The 24,033-nt window shown below is 46.5% G+C and overlaps 1 protein-coding gene across 1 annotated transcript in view; it reads left to right on the top strand.

The window, feature by feature from the left end:
• The window catches only part of MAPDA (N6-Methyl-AMP deaminase), a 156,037-nt gene that overhangs the window by 41,987 nt on the left and 90,017 nt on the right, over positions 1-24,033 (top strand). The window contains exons 2-4 of the mRNA XM_085644065.1: positions 6,938-7,068; positions 11,228-11,288; positions 11,789-11,876. Of these exons, the coding sequence (XP_085500191.1) occupies positions 6,938-7,068; positions 11,228-11,288; positions 11,789-11,876 (280 nt within the window). The remainder of the gene's footprint in view (positions 1-6,937; positions 7,069-11,227; positions 11,289-11,788; positions 11,877-24,033) is intronic.

Raw genomic sequence — 24,033 nt, 5'->3', positions numbered from 1 at the left:
ATGCCACCCAAAAAGGCTGGGACCAACAAAGTCTCAACTATTTTGGCCAACCAGGCACAGGCCCTGCCAAGGAAAACTACGCACAATTAAGAGGCAACATGGCGCTCACCTGTGAGGATCTTTTAGAGTCACTCAGGGAATTCAAAAGGTAACATAGAGAGGACATCAAGGCGGACATGACTGCCTCCTTTGAATCCTTCAGGGCAGAGATGAGAGAGAAGATGGTGGTTCTGCAGTCCGATGTGGACTTAATGGGGTCGCGTACATTAGATGTGGCGGTGAAATGTCAACAACTGGAAGAACGATTGGGCCCACTGGAGGAAGGCACGGCGTCACTCCTTGATCAGCTGAAAGCCTCCGTCCTCAAATGGAGGACCTCCAAACTCACTCCAGACGCGACAACATACAAATTGGAGGCCTGGAAGAAGGATGCGAGGACCCGGACCTGGAAGCCTTTCTAGTGGACATCTTCGCCACAGTCAACGGAGAGGGAGGTCCGAAGGTGAGTCTCGAGCGGACGCACAGAGTGGGACCAAAGTTACCTAGCTCTAACAAGAGGCAGCGGGATGTCCTCGCGAAATGTAGTTCCTTCAAGACAAGGAACTGGTTCTGCAGAAAGCAAGGGGCTCGGAGAAAATCACCTTTCAGAATGCTACCTGTTCACTCTTCCAAGATGTGGCCCAGGCCACCCTGATAAATCGGCAGCAATTCCGCCCGGTAACAGAAGCACTGAGAGAGCGACAAGTCAAGTAGAGAGGCATTGCCTTTCACATTGACAATAAGCAGGTTCACTGGACAGATCTCGAAGAAGCGATAGAGCTCCTGGGTCTCAGACCTCCCACCTCACCAAGTGAATCCAAGTCACGGAACTATGAAGGGGGCCAGAGAAGGGAACAGAGCGACGCCGGTGCGTGGAGAATGACAGATCGGGTAAACAAGAAGACTCCAAGTTAATCCTGGATGGATGCAGGTACGGTGGGTAAATTTTTGGGCGAGCAGATCCACCTGAGGGGGAGTGACATTGAACGATGACAAGAAGACTCTGGGGGGTCATGGCTGCCAGAACGCAAGATTGAGACCCCCACATAGTCATCCACTGAACTGTGTCTCTTAGGGACTGCCGCCCACAGAGCGAACTAGGCTTCTGGTTAGAAATATGGGAAAGGCTAATGGTTACATCTGCGATGGAGATGAAGTACACACCCTGATTATAAAATAGCTGGGGTAACTGGGAGCGGAAATGGGCTTGCTCCTGGAGTTGTCTGACAGGAGTCCCTTCTCTGGGATGGAGGTTCCTACAACTCACTATTTTAGTTATGTGTTATATTTGCTGTGTATCATGGTGATTTTTCATTTTGCATCGTTGGGTGGTGACGGGTGGGTGGGTGAGGAGGGGGTTGGACGAGGGGCCTTAGAGGAAATTACTGCAGGGTGAGACACACATACCCCGGAATATGGCAGTTAACTGTCTTTCCTGGAATGTTAGGGGGCTCAATTCCCCCAATAAAAGGCAATCCCTATGGAAATATCTAACTTGCCATCAGATCCTCCTGGCCGCACTGCAAGAAACACACCTGAAGAAAAGTGACAAGGGTAGGCTGAAACACAAGAGGTACCCCCAGATATTCTGTTCCTTTGCTTCCTCGAAGCAGAAATTGTGTAGCCCTCCTTTTTCATTCCACGGTCTCCTTCAATCACCACGCTACTAAATCCGATATGTCAGGGCGTTTTTTAATGGTGTGGGGGGAGCTCGGGGGCAGGGAGTGCAATATAGCCACAATATATGCACCTAACACGGGGCAATTGGACTTTATGACATCCTTCCTGACCGTACTGGAGGGGTTTGCCACAGGAGATATTCTGCTTCTAAGGGACTTCAACCTCATCTGGGAACCCACACTGCCCATCCCCAGCGGGCTGCGGGAGGGACATTTAGTAAATCTCTTAAGGTGGCGATTCAGCAATTAGGCTTGGTAGACGCATGGAGGGAAGCCCACCCCACTGAGAGAGACTATTCTTTTTCCCCATTCCCATAGAACCCACTCTAGAATAGACCACACCTTTCTCAGTCAGTCCCTCCTCAGAGAGGTATCAGATACCCGCTATCACCCGATCTGCCTCTCAGATCATGCCCCACTAGAGACTACATTAAATTGGCCAGCGCCACGGTCAAAACACAGGAGCTGTTTTCCCCCAATGTTCTTAGGCGGGACAGACATTTTAGAGAGGACTTTCAGGTGACTATCACGGAATTCTTTAAGAATATTGACCCAGCCCTGACCTCCTTCACCAACAATTGGGACGCCTTCAAGGCGGTGATTCGGGGCAAATGTATAGAATTAGTCACTGCCCTTCGAACCCAACAAAAGGGGGAGATGCTTCTACTGGAAAAAGACTTACAGGTATTGGAAAAGAATCACCAAGAGTCCCATCAAGCCAATCGCTTTGAAAAGTCACCGCCCTTAAGGGTAAATTAAAAGCTATATACACTAACAGAGCCGAGCACACACTGTTGAGGCTACAGGCAAGAGGGTACGAAAGTGGCAACAAGATAGGTACACTCTTAGCACGTCAACTAAGGGCAAAACAAGAACAAGCATTTGCAATGCAATAGGTCTCGCATTTATAAGAGTTTGAGCTATTGGCATTGTGAAATTACAATGCCTTTTATTTATGTTTTGGTTTTAAAACAAAAAGCATTGTCATTTACAATGTCAGTAGCATAAACTTGCATAAAAGCAGTGTGTGGCGTGCAGCAGTGTGGCGTGCAGCAGTGTGCAGCAGTGTGCGGCGTGCAGCAGTGTGCGGCTTGCAGCAGTGTTTCGTGTAGCAGTGTGTGGCATGCAGCACTGTGTGGCGTGCAGCAGTGTGCAGCGTGCAGCAGTGTGCGGCGTGCAGCAGTGTCGTGCAGCATGCAGCAGTGTTTGGCGTGCGGCAGTGTGCGGCGTGCAGCAGTGTGTGCCGCGCAGCAGTGTGTGGCGTGCAGCAGTGTGTGGCGTGCAGCAGTGTGTGGCGTGCAGCAGTGTGTGGCGTGCAGCAGTGTGAGGCGTGCAGCAGTGTGAGGCGTGCAGCAGTGTGAGGCGTGCAGCAGTGTGAGGCGTGCAGCAGTGTTTCGTGTAGCAGTGTGAGGCATGCAGCACTGTGTGGCGTGCAGCAGTGTGCGGCGTGCAGCAGTGTGCGGTATGCAGCAGTGTCGTGCAGCATGCAGCAGTGAGTAATGCAGCAGTGTGCGGCGTGCAGCAGTGTGTGGCGTGCAGCGGTGTGTAATGCAGCAGTGTGTGGCGTGCGGCAGTGTGTGGCGTGCAGCAGTGTGTGGCGTGCAGCAGTGTGTGGCGTGGTTTGTAAACAACAAGAAAAGCGGACATCAAAGGAAGGGTGGGAGGGAACGAGCATATGGGGTGTGAGTTATAACGAAAGTTAATTGTTGTAAGAGGGGATGCAGGAAGTGAGGCCGAGCGCGCGCTGGCGAAAGCAGTCTGCTGCTTTCAAGTCCGATGCCAGCTTTGTGCTTGAATGCCTCACATTCACTGGCCATAAACCGCATTCCTAAGGTCTTGTGCCCCTTACTAAATCTCTCTGAATGGGTGAGGCGGCGCATGCGCAGGAAGTAGCTGGTGGCAAATGGAATGCGCTTGGTTGTGCGCGTAACCGCCACCCGATCCCCCTGGAAAGCCTTTGGGAGCATTTTCTGAAGCCCCTACATAAGTCTCGCTGAGCGATCGCTTACGCGATAGCCAGGCGAGACCTAAAAAGCATATATTAAATAGGTAGTGGATGATGCGGGCGTCTCCCATTCCCCGGAAGAGGATAAAGCGAATGCCTTTGGCCGGTTCTACAAAGAACTATACTCCGCAGATCCAGTTGACAGCCAAGCCCAGGAGCAATACTTGCAGACCCTCTCACTGCCCCAGGTCTCAGCTCACACCAACGAGGGACTGAGCAAGCCCTTTAACAAGGAGGTTCCAAAGGCAATAGATGCTCTGAAACTACAAAAGGCGCCGGGCCCGGATGGGATTAATGCCCTCTTCTATTGTACGTTTGCTCCCGAACTGACCCTACACCTAGTGACCCTATTTAATGAGATAGCAAAGGTGCGCAGAGTCACAGACACTATGGGGGAGGCTCTGGTTACAGTCATCCCCAAACCAGGTAAAGACCCAACAGTGTGTACCTCTTATAAGCCAATCGCTCTTCTGAACCTGGATGCTAAACTGTACTCTAAAATTCTAGCTACGCACCTGGAAAACCTCCTCCTGGCATTGATAGATCCCAACCAATCGGGGTTTGTCAAGGGGTGCCAGACCCATGACAACCTCCGCAGGATGGCGCATATAATTGAAAAGGTACAGAGGAAAAGTATCCCCGCTGCCAACCTCTCGCTGGACACGGAGAAGGCCTTTGATCTGGTAGTTTGGGCCTTTCTAACTAGAACCCTGAAACGATTCGGCTTTTGTGACGCGTTTATAGGTATGGTACAGGCCAATTATCACTCCCCCATTTCAAGAGTTCTAGTGAATGGAATGGTGTCTGACGCCTTCACGCTCACGAGGGAGACGCAATAGGGCTGTCCTCTGTCCCCCAAGTTGTTTGCGCTTAGTATTGAGCCACTAGCAGAGAGGATAAGAGCCAACCAGGACATCAAGGGGGTGCCCTTCGGCACAGATACCCACAAGATTTCCCTCTTTGCTGACGACGTGCTCCTACCTATTACTGATCCACAGAACTCGCTTACGGCAATTTTAGCAGAGATTGAAGGCTTCGAGAGAGTGTTGTGATTTAGAGTGAACAGCTCCAAATCGTTCCTCTTAAACCTGACCCTACCAGCGGTTGAATGGGAGCGTACAAGGAGACCATGCCTTTCTGTTGCACAAACAAAGACCTTACTTACCTAGGTGTCAAATTTACTTCAAAACTCTCAGGGCTCTATAAGGCCTATCCGCCTCTACTGAGGCAAATTAAGGCTGACCTCAACAGGTGGAGAGCGGCCTTAACTTCCTGGATTGGTCAAATAAATGCGGTAAAAATGAATATCCTCCCTAGACTTCTCTATCTATTTCAAGGCCTCCCGATTTCTGTAGACAGGGAATTTTTTGTTGACCTCAAAAAAGCAGTCACCAAATTTATCTGGCAGGATCAAAGAACCCAGCTCTCTCACCATATTCTGGTTAGGCCAAGATCGGAGGGGGGCCTAGCCCACCCGGATTTTAGAAGGTATTATCGAGCGGCCCAGCTACGGATCATCACTGAATGGTTGCCTAGGGAGTCTGAAGAGCACTGGCTGCATAGGGATCGCCAGATAACGGGCAGGACCATTTTGGGATCTTTTATGGTTAAAAAAACAGCACAGATCTCCAAATGCGTACATCAGTACCCCCACGGCCACTACACTGAGAGTCTGGGATCTGCTTACTAAAACGCTATTACTGGCTACCTTTCTCTCGCCCTCACCCCCATTCATTTTAATCCCGATTTCCCTCTGGCCATGCAGGAGGGGCCATTCACACAGTGGAAACAGGGGGTTGTCTAATGATCTCTCACCTATATAAGAAGGGGCAACTACTGACTTTTGCCGAATATGCTGAAGAGTTCCAGTTAGAGGCATCTGAGGGCTTCCACTAAACGCAACTCAAACATTGGGTGCAGCAACCACCGGAGCCGCTGGCCACCACCAGGGACCTGCTCCCAATAGAGAAATTTGCACAGTTGGGGACATCCACCAAGGGATATCTCTTTTTTATTTTTATGCCCTCCTCCGGTCGCTGGGCCCTCGGGAAAGACCAAGACACAGAGCTTTCTGGGATGCCACCCTGTCTAACCCAGTAGAGGAGAAGCAGTGGAGCTGCTTATATAAAGACATAACCAAACATAATCGTTCTATGGACCTCCAGAAAGTTCATTACAAAATAATGTATGATTGGTACATGCACCCACAGAAGCTACATAAAATATTCCCTAACCCTACTGATAGATGTTGGAGAGGCTGTGGTTTGTTTGGAGATTTTAGAGACATTTGGTGGGACTGTCCATCCATTAAGCCATTTTTTAAAGGAATTCTGTCTCAAAACTGATCCTAGGGTATCCCATACCTGAGACCATTGAACACACCCTCCTGGGGATTAGAGATCCATTACGGAAGAGACAAACAAACAGTGACCGAACCATCATTTGGTTGTGTCTCGGAGCGGCTAAGATGGCAATCGCAGCGGCTTGGAAAAAGACAGAGGGCCCATCCATCACACAGTGGCATGTGAGATTGGGCAAGCGCTAGCGCTCGAACGACTGACGGACATTATGGAGGACACTAGGAAAGGCTTTGACTACCTTTGGTCCCTGTTGGTGACATACGTATCGGAGGGACTACCCTTATTTGCATGCAGCCCCAGACTAAGGGCCATTCACCTCTTCCACATCCAACCAAGTAGGGAGTCTCTCAAAGGGGAGTTTTTCCCAGTTTGAGATGCACCTGGATACTGCCCACCGCACACGGCATATCACTCTACACCACCTACACCATGACAGCATACATTCACATTCTCCCTCAGTGCCCCTACAACTGTGTCGCTACCTAGAAGAACTGCTAATAGAAGCGAGAGGATTAAGAAGGGGCATAGAAGCATAGATGTGTACTGGGTCGAGTCCTCGTTCACAAGCTGTGTTTACCTGGGAGATCTCTTTAACACTTGACCTGTTAACTGTATGAATGTACTTGCCATGTTTTTTGTACTGTGACAATCCGATTAAATTCAGTAAAAAGATTTTGAAATAAAAAAGGCACCCATCTCACGCTCATGGTTTTGAAATAAGGGAATTTAATATCAATCTTATTTTTCAGAATAATTAATCTTTCACTAAATTTATCAGCTCAAGTCATGTCATATATATAATAATTGTACTACTAAGCAAATATTCTACTAGAATATATTTGTTCTTGATTTAGGAGCTTCACGCCCATTTAAATGGCTCAATCAGTTCTGCTACGATGAAGAAGCTAATGGCTCAGAAACCACATCTCCAAATCCAGAATGGGACGACCATGATTGACAAGGGAGAAAAAAGGAGTTTAGAAGAGTGAGTATATTAAAAAAGTGCACTACAATTAAATATGTACCGTATCAATAATCGTCCTAAATCCTCTAGAATATGGTGGGTAATCTGTTGATGAATGCCAAATCAATACCAGATTTCCAGGAATTCCACTCACGGCAAATGTATATACAATTAAAATAAATATAACACATCTACGTAATGCCCGTCCTGAGTTTCTGGCTTTTATCCGGTTTCCTTGGGCTCATGTCGACCCAGTTCTATGAAAACACCATAAACATACCTAGTACTTTCATTGAATCGACCTTTTTCAGATATGTTTTGATTTAGAAAACCCAATATAGCATCTATTCACAATTGTAGAAGTATGTTGGAGACCCACAGAATAAACAGAAAACAGGGCAGAACATATTTGATTGCAATCAAGTTAATGAAATGGAATTACCTTGCAATAGAGAACGCTTCATTGTAAAGACCTTTGCTGTATCAGCACTCGGTTAAAAAGATTGCAATAACGTATTGCTTCGCCCATTCAAAACACGAGTGATAGGAAAAACCCATCCTAATGAATGAGTAGAATTGAAAAGAAATTTAAAAAGATCTCTGCGTGACACTCAGCAGTGGAAGTCAAATAAGATAAACTATGTGTGGATATCGCTTTCAATTCAGCTTTGTAATGAATACATATGTGGAACAGCTCCCACTGATTTCCATGAAAGTGTCAAATAATTTGCTCATGATTTACCAATGCTGGCCTCCATAATTCTCTTACTGCTTGCTACAGAAATTATGGTGCTGCACTATTACCCAGCACAATTCTTTTTTCATTGCATATTAAAAAAAATACATGAATATTTAGCCTAATAAGTAGTATGACTGTTGAAATGTGCCTTATAACATGCGGTGTTCTGAAGTGGATTTATGGTCTTCTATAAAAACTAAATACATAAATAATACGGTCATTTATTGAGTTTTTAACTTAAAGCAGTTTCACTAGAGCTGTCTTTAAATGCTAATTATAACCTCTCTTATGTCTCTGTGACCACAGCTGACAAAGAACTGACGTTTTGAATGTGAACAAGCATTGACTAAGCCACTGGCCTTTAATAGCTGTTCTCAGATTTATTGCCAATGTTTGTGTACTCACAGCATCTATATTACAATGGTTTTCCAGTCTTTATTATGAATGAAGTATGTAGAAAACATTCCCAGATTGCCACCTATGCATGCACACTCACAGGCGGCTAACTTTGAATACCTTTAGACTACTTTATGAATGATAAAGAAAGGCAACACCTATAGTAAGATGGCCGCCATGCAGCTCCAACGTAGTTATGCGAAGAGCTCCCCGGCCCTAGCATAACTTTTTTTAAAGTGTGAAAAGAAAGGGCACTGTGGCCCACCAAGCCAGGCTTTGAAGTGGATTATTTTAGTTAGTGGAATGTTGCACATGCAACATGTCTGTCAGCCACATAAAGAAGAGCTGAAGTTTGCTGACCCATTAACCCTTGCTGTGTGCTGTGCTGGGTAGAAGCAAAATATGAATCACTATGAGACAAACCAATGGATGAAGACCGCTGACCCATAACCCGATGTATATGTGTATATATTTTTTAATTTACGAATTTTTGAAGAAACATGAGCAGACAGCTACAAGCTGTAAGGGAGGACATCTGTTAGAATGTGGAGAAATAAAAAAAAGTATGTTTTGCAAAGTGTAATTGATTTGTATTTTTAACGGATAATATGTTTTAAGAATAGCTCTTAAAGATTATGAACAGAAGTAGAGTACGTGCTGCAAGTGTGATATTTGTCAAATGGCCTATCCAGTTAGAGTTCCACATTACTTTGATGGGCGTATCTATAAGTGTCATGTTTCACGTTTTCTAAAGTGACTGTTTCATGCAGTAACACTGATTTCTTTCTGATTATTCCCTCACACTCTGCTCCTGCTTTTCTGTGCCTCCTCTGTCTCTATGTTCTCTTATTATGTCGCTGTACTTTTGCAGGTTGCAGCTGTCTGGCTTGCTAAAGACATCTTAGGGATATCTTAGGGACATTCAGAAAGTTGACCTAGGAATATATTACTACCGTTGCTTACCATTGGCTTTGTGGTTTGTAACTCACATTTTCTCGCGTTCTATTTGCTGGCTTTATTTGCTTTCGGTTATCCAGTTCGAGTTTGTTCCTCCTGTTACCCAAACCTTGTTTACTGATGTACTCTACCCCACACTACCATGCTCTATTGCACTCTTCACCACTGCACTCTACACCACTCCATGTCCACCACGTCACTCCATGCCACCCCACTCTGTAACACTGCACACTGTCACTGCACTCTAAGCCAATGCACTGTACACCACTTTATTCAAAATCAATGCACTTTACTCCAATCTACTCTAAACCAAATCAATCTATGCCACTGGACTATAAACCAATGCACTTTACACCAATGCACTCTAACCACTTTACGCAAAACCAATGCACCCTACGGAACTGCACTTTATTCCACTATACTCTACAACATTCTACTCTGTGCAACTGCACTCTACGCCACTGCAAGCTATGTCGCTCTACACTACTGCACTCTGTCACTCTATTCTACTCTACGTCACTGCTCTCAGCACCACTTTACTCTGCACCACTCTACTTTGCAACACTCTAGTCTGTGCCACTCTACAACACTCTGTGACCCTGCACTTTACGACCATGTACTCTGATGCTCTGCTCTGCATGACTGCACTCTCTGCCACTGAAACTCTACTCTGCACCACTCAACTCTACACCACTCTGCTGCACTCTACGCCACGCTACACCTCTGCACTCTACCCTGCACCATTGTACTCTGCCAATTCACTCTACACCACTTTGCACCACTTTATTCCTCTCTGTGCCACTCCACGACATTGCAGTCTACTCAGCACTGTTCTACTCTCTCTATAGGACTGCACTCTACGTCACTGCACTCTAAGCCAATGCACTCTACACCACTTTACTCAAAACCATTGCACTCTATGCCAATCTACTCTTCACCACTTTACTTTATGCCAGTTCACTCTAGGCCACTCTACTCCATTCTGCTGCACTCCACTCCATGATGCTCTACTCTATTAAACTCTGCTCCACTAACACTCTATTCCACTCTATGCAACTCCACTCTACAGCACTGTACTCCACTTTGTGCCATTCTACTACACTACTCCATTCTGTGACGCTCTAGGCAACTCCCTCTATGCTGCTTTTTGACACTTTACTCCACTCTATCCTATGACACACCACTCCACTCCACAACAGTCTACTCTGCTGTATGCAACACTACTCTACAACACTCTACTCCACTCTACACCACTCAATGACAGTCTGTACCACTCCACTCTACTCAACTCTGACACTGTGCTCCACGCCACTCAACTCTATGCCCTTCCACTCTGACACACTACTCCCTCCACAACAGGATATGCTTCTCCATGACACTCCACTCCTCTCCTTTCCACGCCACTCAAATCTAATGTACGCCATTCCATATAACACTTCACTCCACTCTGACATTCCTGTCACTCTCCTTGACCCTGCAAACTTTTAGCCATGCTGAACAGCAGCCACTCCGGTGTACACCATGTTAAAATATACTGGCTAAGTCAATAGCTCTTGCATAGACAAGACCTATTGACTTGCTTGTTTTGTCTGTGTACCCCTTTTGTATCTTTCCTGTTTTCTTCTATCACTGTTACTCTTTCCTCTCAAGTCTCGTTCATTCTTGTATTAATTGTGCACATCAGGGAAGCATGGGAAGTAGTTAGCTTGTCATGCTTCATTTGCACCACCCGGTCATATTGATTCGGGTTTTCATGTATTGCTGATAAGTTACATTTGGTTCTTTTCATAAAAACAGTTATTGGTGTATGCTCTTCTCGAATTCATTTATGATGATCGCAGTTCTCTTATTACTAAAAATAACCGTATGTCTGTTAACCATATAAGAAAAGCTAATAGAAGGGAATATTCAAAGTACGGCAAATGCCCGTTTTCCATTCGTGATGCATTCTAAATGAATAAGTATGATATTTGAATTACATTATATTTTACATCAGTAACGCTCGATTTTTTCATTAAATGATGTGCAGAATAACATAATGATTTAGGCATTTCATGTAGCCCTAGAATATATTTTCTTTTCTTGTAGATGTTTCCAGATGTTTCGATGTATACATCAGATCACCACCACACCAGAAGATATATTACTGGTTTGTTACATTTTAGTTTCTCTTATCCAGTTGATTCAATTGGCGAGGGAGTAAATGATTACTTTGTTAAAAGTGCCGTCGTCCGCTTCTGTGCAATTTTAGAACCTGAAATTTCAAAATAATTGTGTTCGGTTCAGTAAAAAGCGATTGACTTATGGACTGTTTTAAATGAATGCATTTAAACCACGTGTCACATATAATTTGAAAAGGACATTTGCTAATATATTCTATAATGTTATTTTTGGGGAAATTCTTGCTTTTATTGCAAGTGTTGTAAAGCTAAAAGATAAATCGCCTAAGGTATATATGAACTTGCTATGAGATTTACTAATCACATAAGAACATTTTTAAATGTTTTCCACTGGTTTGACTGTGCCGACATATATTAATTAATATCACTTTGTGACAAAAATATCAACCTGGAAGGACGTTAATAGATAGCGATTTATAGTCTGTCCTAAGCAGAGATTTAGTTGTGTTTCTTCACTTGCTCCTTGAAGGTTACTAAAGATGTCATTAAAGAGTTTGCTGATGACGGTGTCAAGTATCTTGAATTAAGGAGCACGCCCAGGGAGGAATCCTCTACAGGTATGGCTTAGACCGCATACAAAACAATTCCTTACCGGGTCACACGCAATATTTTTCTTCAGTGGTTTTTGAGGTATCACTTTTCATTGCCCCTGTTCGTGTTAGCACCTTCTATTCAAACCTGCCTTTGTCTCTCCAGCACACATCATACAATTGTGTATCATCACCCTTCTGTCCTTAAAATTTGTTTACCAGACACGTGATACCTTTTTTTTTTTTTTTTTAAACCTTGCAAGGCGTGCCCCATATTCAGGGCTTTTCTTCTTCCACGCTTAGTGACCAAAAGGCAGTGAGATCGTCTACCTGCGATGTTCACACGGGAGCAATGTCACCTACCTGTTATGTGTATAATTTTACACCATGATATCGTAGGGTTAGGAAATAGCAACGGTGGGTATGTTTCCAAACAATGGATTTAATATTTTTATAGGAAATGCTCGTAAATGAAAAGACAGCACTTGACATCCCTTCTAAACCATCTCTATGGTCAAATGTCAGGCTCTGTCTTCCCAGGGAGCTAGGGTTTTACTTTTCTTCCTCTTGCTTCAAAGTTAGAGGATTTATCAGATAATCTGGGTGTGTAAAAGGGAAGTTATTGTCTAGAACACAACAAAATGTAAATGTTTGTGAATTAACTGTGCAAATATTTCGGAATATATGAGAATTAGGAAAGCACAAATGAAGCACTTATTCGCAGTACTGAAGTTAGCTGGAAACAAATATTTTAATATGATCAAAACAAATCAATGCACTAGCTGATTATATTTCTACACATTATTGTTCGTGCGCTATATCGTTTTATCAGTAAAAGTGTATGTTTGTGCAAATGTAATGGTCATTTCGATTTAAAATGTGTTGTCTGTAATCGCAGTGCACTACAACACCATGTGTACTCCACTCTACACCACTCCACTCACTCTATACGACTTCATGCCACTTTACACCACTCTACACCATTTTATGCCACTCTACTATACTCCACTCTTCTCTCCACCACTCTGACATGCCACAACTCGCTAATCTACGACACTACTCCATTTCACTCTACGCCACTCCATGCCACTCCACACCACTCTGCTCCACTTTGACACTTCACTCTACTCCCCTGTACTGCACGCTATGCCACTCCACTCAATGACACACTACTCTACGACACTCCACTTTAATCCACTCTGACACTGTACTCCATTCTTAACCACTCTATGCCACTCCACTGTACAACACTGTATGCTACTCAACACCACTCTAGGCCGCTCTACGCCACAACACTCCATTCTGTCCAACACTGCTCTATTCCACTATGACAGACACTCTACTCCATGGTTTGCTACTCCACTCCACGCCACACTACTCTACGGCACTCTACACCACTTCACTCGATGCCACTCTGCGACACACCACTCTATGCTACTCTACAACTCGCTATGCAACTCTACGAAACTCTGTCACTCCACTCTGATGCACTCCACTCTACCACATTCCTACTTCTCTCTACTGCACGGCACTCCACTGTACTCCACTCTACAGTACTATACTCTTTGCGACTCCACCTTATGACAATAGGCGACTCTATTTCATCCATTGGCACTTCACTCTACAACTCTACTTCACAACTCTAATCCAATCCACTCATAGTCAACTATACCCTACTCTACTCTCTGGCACTTCACTCCACTTTATGTGCCTCCACTCTGACGCTCCTCTCTACGCCATACCACTCTACTCTGGCCCCACGCTCATGCCAGTTTTGCACATGGTGCAGGCTAAGATCCTCCCCACTCTGACCTATGGGACCGAGGCGCTCGGGGGTCAGGATTGTGCCACTCTGGATAAAATAATACTTAAAATATATAGGTCAAGCTTTTTAGGCTCTTTATAGGCAAGTTGCCTCAAGCAGGCAGGCAGCTGTCCTGAGCAGGGCTCGTCAAAATGTTCTGATCGACCAGGACCGGAAACCATCTTTCATTGTTCTTAAAAACTGCTTCTGGAGGGCAAACATTCTGGTAAAGTTAGTAACAGCTCATCTCGGTTTCCTCTGATAGGTAATTGGGGATCCTTCTAACATAGTAGACATGTGATTCTTCTATCCAAGACTGTTTCTATACATAAGCTGCCAGAAGCACCACCATTTTGTAGCCCTGTGGTGTTTGGCAGCAAGTGTGCAAGGCAGTAAGTGTGGCTGGAGCACCAAGTATGCCAAGGGTAGTGTACCAAAATATATTGGGGTAACAGCCCTCCTTTTATTTCAGGGGTTGGTGCAGTGGGCCAAGCATGGATTTCTAAAATACGTACTAACATGTAAGGTGATCATTATTGTGAGAAGTTGGCCTGATGTATGATGTCACTAGTTCTAGTGTACACCTTATATCAGTCCAAATACCCTTATGGTGATTGGTTGTAAAGTCAACCTTATAGACCAGCTATCCTAGTGGTAGCATGGACAAGAGCAGTCTTAGGCTAAACTCTGAATGGCATGTGAAGCCAGCTGTGATACCATATATAATCCCTTGAATACCAAATGAAAGGACACCACAACAGATATATATATAACATAAAGTGTATTTGTTCTAATCAAACCCTCAGCACTCTTTATGAGATTAGAGGTAAGTACAACACAGTCTTATTTAAGCATACATTAAGTCACACAGGTAAGTAATACAGTTAGGCCCTAGGGGCCACGCAAACCATATACTAAGTAAGTGGTATAAGAACCACTGTCACGGAAATAGAATAGGCCTAGGCCTAGGGAATCGCTGGGGCTACACTACACTAGCGTTAGTTAGGAAGTGGGAGGCCCACGGGATTCGTGTGCAGAGTGGAAACACTCACGCGTAATGCGTAAAAGTCAATAGCAATAGTACAGTTTAGAAAAACGGTAGATTTAGGACACTTCCGGAGTAGCTAGGAAGTTGAGACTTGAAAACTAGACACTAGGATAGTCACTATCCTGATGAGCACCGGAGTACCCAAGTTACCTAGCCCACAGGCTGCGGGTGCATAGGGGTGAAGATGCGTCGTTTTCGTCGTCGACTCCTATGGATGCCTGAAGAAAGATGCTGACAGGCAGTCAGTGAAGAGTGTCCGGTGGATCCCAAGGCTGGGATCTAGAAGAGAAAAAACCTGCAAGCAGAAGGGACAGAGTCAAGGTCACTAGCCAGTGACCACGTGGAACCAGGAAGGAACCAGGCGATGTCGTGAAGATTGCAGGTGAAGGTGAAGCTTGTCGTTGCAGCCAGGAGGACCAGGAAGTGTCGAGGACGACCAGGACCAGGAGGCGAGCTGTCCCACGAAGGCTGTTGCTGTAGGCGGCGTCGAAGTTGGACTAGGACTCACCAAGCCTTGGCAAGGGGAACCCACGAAGAACGGAGGACTTGCTTCTGGTGCAGACCGGGAAGGTCTGGGGTGCTTCTTCTTTGCAGAGAAGCGGGAGCCAGTCTGGAGGAGCCAAACCAGCGCAGAAGATTTCAGGGTGTGTCGTCACAAAGGCCACTAGCCAGCGGGCAAGCAACCGGACAGACGCGGCAAGCAGGAAAATGCAGAAGGGCCCCACGCAGGACTCGTGGAGTGTGGGGGGCTGATCTTCGGTGCAGATGGTGCTTGGGGTTGGGGCTTCTCAATCCCCGGTGCACAACTTCGAGGGTGCCTCAGAAGCTGCGCTTTAAGTTACTAGCCACTTTTCCCAGGTAGCCGGTCCCACGTCGCTCGTCGCCTCCACGGATCTCAGCTTTGCTGTGGATGTGGATCAGGGTCGGAGAAGTCTGGAAGTCAAGGCTCTGGTCGGGCTCTGCAGTCGGTTCCTCGTAGAACGTGGGCAAAGCAAAGGGTAGTCTCTTGATGGTGCCTGTTTGCACAGGGTAGCCACTCCTTGGCTACAAGGGAGATTCTTCAGTCTTCTTCTTTCGTCGAATGTCGAAGGTCCAGAGTTTCTGTTCAAGTTTGCAGGTTCAGGATAATCTAAAGTCTTAAGGCCCAACTCCCACTCTTATACTAATCTGGGGGGCTGGGATACCTGCTAGGTCACGCCTTATGGGTGGGACCTGGGAGGGGGTGGTTACACCCACTTCCCTTGGTCCAGTTTCGCGCCAGAGCTGGGGCTGGAGTGCCCCAGCGCCGGTTTGAACTGGACTATGCAAGGAACACCTTGTGTGCCCCAGGCATGTCTCATTCCTTTCAGCCCACCCTGCCCCAATACACTAAAGTCTGTCTGGGGAGGTGCTAGCACCTCCCCAAGCAGGAAACCTATTGTCCAAGCCTCCCTTGCCAGGATCACTCCCAGCAGCAGGGGGTCAGACTCGTGTCTGTGGCAGCAGCATCCATTTTGTGATGCTGAGGCTTTGGTTAGAGTTAAACAGCAAAGTAGGATTTTAACATGTCTCTCCCTCTAGAAGGGAGGAATAATATCCTCATCACCAGAAATGGTATGGGGGTATTATTCCAAAGTGTTAGACACCTTACACAACATGTTTTGATAAAGCCAAACCATAGTTACCATAACCGTTTAAGATTATAAGGCACTTTAAGAGTATATGGTAGGCTATATCATAGAACAGCTATAAGGACATGGTTCCGAAAGCTGCAGACAGGCTCAGCTCATGCTAGAGCACCATCTCACATGTTACCGAGCACTCTGCCTCCAGGATTGTTAAGGCCTGCCATAGGAGTGACTGATAGGTACACATGTGTCTATATATAAGGGTAGATATAGGCATACTATATCTAAGCAAGGGGTGATTACACGACCTTGCCCCAGCTGAGTGATCAGCCAGTTGTGTCTGATTGGAAGGCCAGACCAGGGGTGGCATAATACATGCTGCAGCCCCTGGGAGGCCTAGGGTACACCTATGCCCTGGGTACCTAGGGTACACTGTACAGGGTCCAATAAGGTGATCCGTACCAATTGGTTATGTACCTAGGGTACATGGAGTCCATTTTAAAGAGAGAGCAGACAGCCTGAGACCCTGAATGGCAGGATCTCAGGCCAACTAAGTCGAAAAACCAGCTAGACACTAGGCAAAAAGTTGGGGGTAACCATAGTCAGATATCCACCTTCCTACACAACCCCCCCCAAACGAAAGGAGATAAGGCTGGCCTTGACAAGGTAAGCCTCTATTGCCTAAGTGGCCATATAAGGAAGAACCAGCACTGGCATGGTTACCCCCTGTCTCATGGTCCACTAAGCAATCCCTCATCCTAAAGGTATCATAGGGTCTCCACCACAGGGAATCTCTACCTTGGGTGTGTCTTTGCAAAGTAAAAGGCTGGTGTTGAGATGGAGTACTGAAGTGAGTGTCCTCAAAGTGAGGCCTCAGCTTCCTCCAATCATCCTCCACCATGGATGCCTTTCTTTCTTTAACTGAGTTGCACTGTGCTCTCAGGGTCAGCCTCTGGCTACCTAAAGCTGGAGGCTGGGTCCCTTTTGTGGGCTTACTGGAGGGACAGGTCAGGTTTGGGGCCCTAAGGTCCCATGTTTGCCTGTGCCCAACAGAATCCCTCTGGGGGAGGTCCCTAACTACCTGTAAAGGGGATCCCTCAGGAATGTTTTTAACCATCACCTGGCTAGGGCTACTAGTCAGGCAATCCTCATTCTTTTGATGGGGGGGTTCTTGTGGACAGGGGCCCTCTTGGGGTCCACTGGCCTCCCTGACCTCTGCAGCCCTGGGCTGACTGAGGCAGGGTAGAGAGAGGCAGGCTACCTGCACCAGACTGGGTCCCACCTTGGAAGGGGCCACTGACATCAGAGGCTCTGCCAGGCCAGGCCTGGCTACCTCTGGGGCAGTTCCTTCACAAGGGGTGAGGTCAGATCCCTGAGGAGGCTGACCTTTTCCTAATGTCTGGGGAGAGGGAGACTTTTCTTCCTCCCCACTACTCTCTGTTTGTGTGGAGTGATCCATAGTTTCAGGCTTCACTACACCTATGTCAGTCTGGGTATGAGCTGAGACCATTACAGCCTTGCCAACCTTTTCAGGGAGGCACTCAGTTTGTGTTTGAGCTGTGACTGTCACAGCTCTGCCAATCTCTACAGGGATGTCTGTCTTTGCCTGGGCTGTGGCTACCACTGCCCTTCCAACCTTTTCAGGGAGGAAATCTACTTGGACAGGGGTTGTGGCTGGCACAACCCCACTACCCTTTTGTGAAAGGCCTACCATTTTAGAATGGGTGTCTTGTTCAACTTCAGCCCAAGCTGAGAGTTCTAAGTCATTCCCCAGTAAGCAGTCCACAGGCAAGGTTGGAGACACTGCCACCCTTTTAGGGCCAGTGACCCCTCCCCAGCTGAGACATACCTCTGCCATGGGATGACTGTTCTGTTTGCCATCAATGTTAGTTACCTGGTATGAGAAACCAGGCAAAAGCTGCTCAGAGGGAACTAGCCTATGGGCCACCACAGTGATGCTAGCTCCAGTGTCTCTGTAGGCCTCAGCTTTTCTACCATTGATGTAGGGTTCCTGTCTGTACCTACCCAAAGTGTTGGGACAGGCAGTGAAGTTGGCAAACCCCATGCCACCATCACAGACAAGAGTAGCTGCTGTAGGGGAATTGGCTAAGCCAGAGTCCCCCTGTGTTCCCCAAGAAAACCCCACCAAAGTTTTGGGGGCACTCCCACCACCTGGGGGATTACTGCTGACAGTAATAGGTGGTGTGACAGGAGTAGTTGGAGGAACAGTTTTGTTTTTAGCCTGTGGGCAACTGCTGTCAGTTTTCCAATGCCCAGGTGTTTTACACACATGGCAGTAAGGCTTTTTAACTGTGGTAGAGGAGGGAGCTTGGGACCCACCACCCTGTGTGGAGTTTTGGGGCCCTGAGGAAGATTTCTCTTTTGTTTTATCCCCACCCTTCTCTTGAGGCTTGGTGGTATCTTTCTTTTGGTCACCACCCTGATTTTTAGGCCTAATCCTGGTCCTGACCCATTTATCTGCCCTCTTTCCCAATTCTTGGGGAGAGGTCAAATCTGAGTCTACCAGGTGTTGATGGAGAAGCTGGTTCTGACAATTACTAAGGATCTGCTCCCTCATAATCAAGTTGTACAATCCTGTATAGTCCTGCACCTTGCTGCCATTTAACCAACCTTCCAAAGCCTTAGTGGCACAATCCACAAAATCAGACCAGTCCTGTGTCTGTGTCTTCTGGGTGTCTCTGAACAACAACCTATATTGCTCAGTGGTTAAGCCAAACCCATCTATCAGAGCACTCTTCAGGACTTTGTAATTGTTTGCATCCTCATCACTGACTGTGAGGAGCTTGTCTCTACCTTTGTCAGAAAAGGAGAGCCACAAGATAGCTGCCCACTGACTCTGGGGAACCTGCTGCACTTTGCAGGCCCTCTCCAAAGCAGTCATCCATTTGTGGATGTCATCCCCATTCTGATATGGGGGGACTATCTTGCTTAGGTTTCTATGGTCATAAGACCTATCCCTATCTCTAGGAATGTTGCTGCCACCAGTGGGTTCTAACCCACTTAACTTTTGTTCTCTAGCCAGAGCAAGCTTCTCTTTGGCAAGGGCAAGTTCTTCCCTCTGAATCCTCAGATTAGCTTCCCTCATTCTGGCTTCATGCTCCTTTCTCTCATGGGAAGTCATTCCCCTGTGAGAGGAAGCATTAGAGATGTTAGAGACATGGGAGTGGATGTATTCCCTTGAAGGGGATCTGTCCCTCCTGCTTCTCTGTGTAAGCCTACTTGGGGGTCTGTAAGGGGGGACCCCATGCAAACTCCCATGTAAGCTTAGGTTAGCCTGGCTAAGTCTTCCTACTTGGCCCTGGCTGTCTACCTCTTCATCTGAAGTCTCCTCTGACTCCTCTGTGGTGGGTAGACCCTCCTCTGTACCTAGGGTACCTGCCTGAGATGCCCTAATAAAGTCATACTCCTCTAGGAGTTGTCTTAACGGAAGGAGGGTAGGGTTTGCACCCTGTTTTATTCCTCTGGAGGTACACAAGTGTCTCATCTCCTGGAATGTTAAGGTATCATATCTAGAGGGGGTCTTTTGCAGACCTGATCCTCCTGAGGGAGCATCTACTTGATCTCCTCTCAGAGACATGATCTAGTGAGGGTGTGGTGTGTGCACCTACCTACACTAGTTGTATCTACTAAACCTCTCTAGTAGTTGTAGTCAGGGTGTGTTACTCCCTTCAACCTACAACTACAAAGTCCAGTAGGACTTAAGTATTATAATCTATGTTATATGTACCTAGACAATATCTGTGTGATCTTTCAATTTAGTATCTCAAGATTACAATGGTATTACAACAGCAAGCTCAGATCCCAACCGCTGCTCACCAATGTGAGAAGTTGGCCTGATGTATGATGTCACTAGTTCTAGTGTACACCTTGTATCAGTCCAAATACCCTTATGGTGATTGGTTGTAAAGTCAACCTTATAGACCAGCTATCCTAGTGGTAGCATGGACAAGAGCAGTCTTAGGCTAAACTCTGAATGGCATGTGAAGCCAGCTGTGATACCATATATAATCCCTTGAATACCAAATGAAAGGACTCCACAACAGATATATATATAAAATAAAGTGTATTTATTCTAGTCAAACCCTCAGCACTCTTTATGAGATTAGAGGTAAGTACAACACAGTCTTATTTAAGCATACATTAAGTCACACAGGTAAGTAATACAGTTAGGCCCTAGGGGCCACGCAAACCATATACTAAGTAAGTGGTATAAGAACCACTGTCACGGAAATAGAATAGGCCTAGGCCTAGGGAATCGCTGGGGCTACACTACACTAGCGTTAGTTAGGAAGTGGGAGGCCCACGGGATTCGTGTGCAGAGTGGAAACACTCACGCGTAATGCGTAAAAGTCAATAGCAATAGTACAGTTTAGAAAAACGGTAGATTTAGGACACTTCCGGAGTAGCTAGGAAGTTGAGACTTGAAAACTAGACACTAGGATAGTCACTATCCTGATGAGCACCGGAGTACCCAAGTTACCTAGCCCACAGGCTGCGGGTGCATAGGGGTGAAGATGCGTCGTTTTCGTCGTCGACTCCTATGGATGCCTGAAGAAAGATGCTGACAGGCAGTCAGTGAAGAGTGTCCGGTGGATCCCAAGGCTGGGATCTAGAAGAGAAGAAACCTGCAAGCAGAAGGGACAGAGTCAAGGTCACTAGCCAGTGACCACGTGGAACCAGGAAGGAACCAGGCGATGTCGTGAAGATTGCAGGTGAAGGTGAAGCTTGTCGTTGCAGCCAGGAGGACCAGGAAGTGTCGAGGACGACCAGGACCAGGAGGCGAGCTGTCCCACGAAGGCTCTTGCTGTAGGCGGCGTCGAAGTTGGACTAGGACTCACCAAGCCTTGGCAAGCGGAACCCACGAAGAACGGAGGACTTGCTTCTGGTGCAGACCAGGAAGGTCTGGGGTGCTTCTTCTTTGCAGAGAAGCGGGAGCCAGTCTGGAGGAGCCAAACCAGCGCAGAAGATTTCAGGGTGTGTCGTCACAAAGGCCACTAGCCAGCGGGCAAGCAACCAGACAGACGCGGCAAGCAGGAAAATGCAGAAGGGCCCCACGCAGGACTCGTGGAGTGTGGGGGGCTGATCTTCGGTGCAGATGGTGCTTGGGGTTGGGGCTTCTCAATCCCCGGTGCACAACTTCGAGGATGCCACAGAAGCTGCGCTTTAAGTTACTAGCCACTTTTCCCAGGTAGCCGGTCCCACGTCGCTCGTCGCCTCCACGGATCTCAGCTTTGCTGTGGATGTGGATCAGGGTCGGAGAAGTCTGGAAGTCAAGGCTCTGGTCGGGCTCTGCAGTCGGTTCCTCGTAGAACGTGGGCAAAGCAAAGGGTAGTCTCTTGATGGTGCCTGTTTGCACAGGGTAGCCACTCCTTGGCTACAAGGGAGATTCTTCAGTCTTCTTCTTTCGTCGAATGTCGAAGGTCCAGAGTTTCTGTTCAAGTTTGCAGGTTCAGGATAATCTAAAGTCTTAAGGCCCAACTCCCACTCTTATACTAATCTGGGGGGCTGGGATACCTGCTAGGTCACGCCTTATGGGTGGGACCTGGGAGGGGGTGGTTACACCCACTTCCCTTTGTCCAGTTTCGCGCCAGAGCTGGGGCTGGAGTGCCCCAGCGCCGGTTTGAACTGGACTATGCAAGGAACACCTTGTGTGCCCCCGGCATGTCTCATTCCTTTCAGCCCACCCTGCCCCAATACACTAAAGTCTGTCTGGGGAGGTGCTAGCACCTCCCCAAGCAGGAAACCTATTGTCCAAGCCTCCCTTGCCAGGATCACTCCCAGCAGCAGGGGGTCAGACTCGTGTCTGTGGCAGCAGCATCCATTTTGTGATGCTGAGGCTTTGGTTAGAGTTAAACAGCAAAGTAGGATTTTAACATGTCTCTCCCTCTAGAAGGGAGGAATAATATCCTCATCACCAGAAATGGTATGGGGGTATTATTCCAAAGTGTTAGACACCTTACACGACATGTTTTGATAAAGCCAAACCATAGTTACCATAACCGTTTAAGATTATAAGGCACTTTAAGAGTATATGGTAGTCTATATCATAGAACAGCTATAAGGACATGGTTCCGAAAGCTGCAGACAGGCTCAGCTCATGCTAGAGCACCATCTCACATGTTACCGAGCACTCTGCCTCCAGGATTGTTAAGGCCTGCCATAGGAGTGACTGATAGGTACACATGTGTCTATATATAAGGGTAGATATAGGCATACTATATCTAAGCAAGGGGTGATCACACGACCTTGCCCCAGCTGAGTGATCAGCCAGTTGTGTCTGATTGGAAGGCCAGACCAGGGGTGGCATAATACATGCTGCAGCCCCTGGGAGGCCTAGGGTACACCTATGCCCTGGGTACCTAGGGTACACTGTACAGGGTCCAATAAGGTGATCCGTACCAATTGGTTATGTACCTAGGGTACATGGAGTCCATTTTAAAGAGAGAGCAGACAGCCTGAGACCCTGAATGGCAGGATCTCAGGCCAACTAAGTCGAAAAACCAGCTAGACACTAGGCAAAAAGTTGGGGGTAACCATAGTCAGATATCCACCTTCCTACAATTATCCAAACTTTATAAATTAACAAACTCTAGAGTCCCTTTTTTCTAAGATTGTGATTTTGTTCCGGGAAAGCATCTTTTGACACCAAAATCCTTCCAGAATCTCTTGCAGATCATAATCCAGTTTGGGTAAGGGTGGGGGTGTGGTTTAAGAACCGGTTCTCTCCTTCCAACTATCCCTACTGCTAAGCAGTTTGGCAGTTCAATTTAAATGTATTAAAAAGAGTCTTGATGAAAAAATAAAAGGTGTTTGCAGGTCTATTTTCTACTCTCAACTTTCAAGTCGAGGTTGGGTCATCCTCTCATATCCTGGTTCTTGTGTGCATCACATCTGAAGCACTTGGTTGATTGGCTAAAACTAAGCCATGAATGTGAATACCTAATTAATTAAGTTAAGGTGGCGTACTTACACAATAGTTCAGATTTATTAAGTGCAAAAAATGCATCTTAGTAACTCAAATGTATGACACATTTGATATTGTCAGTCGAAGGTACCTATAAGTTGTTAACCACCACCACTATTTCTGAGATCCAAATGAAGAACGGATGGATATATATTCATATAGGACAGTCCTGCAGCGCTACAGTCAGCGGACAGTGCACCTTTCTAAGTTGCTTGACATTTGTTTTCAGTTGTGGGGGAAATTATCCTGCTGGCAGTTCCATAACTCATCTTGATAAAAGACTGTGGCCAGCACTTTTACTATTTCCTCAAAATGGTCTTGTTATAACTGTAAGACTGGCCTCCGGAGTCAACCCCATAGTAGCCAGTTCTGCATGCTATTACATTAGACCACTTGTGGCTGTGACCTTTTTAACAGGCACATATACACAGTAGAGCTTAAAAAACAGAAAATGTAGATGAAAAAGAATGAGGGGTTCACATGATTAAATTGGCAAGGAACTGTTATTTTAGAGTCACAGATCTATGTTAGATTTTGTGTAGGAAGAGAAGTAGGCAAGGATAAATTAGCAATTGTGTTTAAGATGAGGTTTTATGTTGAAGGACTACGTGAGTGATAACGATTGTTAGGAAAGTAAGAAACAATGTATAGGATTCAGTCAGGCCTCCTGTGGAGAAAGGGATATGGTTAGGATGTCTAGTTGTCTGAAATAAATCAGTTTAAATTATTATAGTGTTGGT

Source organism: Triturus cristatus, chromosome 3_1 (genome assembly GCF_964204655.1).
Source record: "Triturus cristatus chromosome 3_1, aTriCri1.1, whole genome shotgun sequence".
In the NCBI taxonomy this organism is placed as follows: Eukaryota; Metazoa; Chordata; class Amphibia; order Caudata; family Salamandridae; genus Triturus; species Triturus cristatus.
The sequence above is the reverse complement of the archived record's forward strand: the minus strand, read 5'-3'. Positions and strand labels throughout refer to the sequence as shown.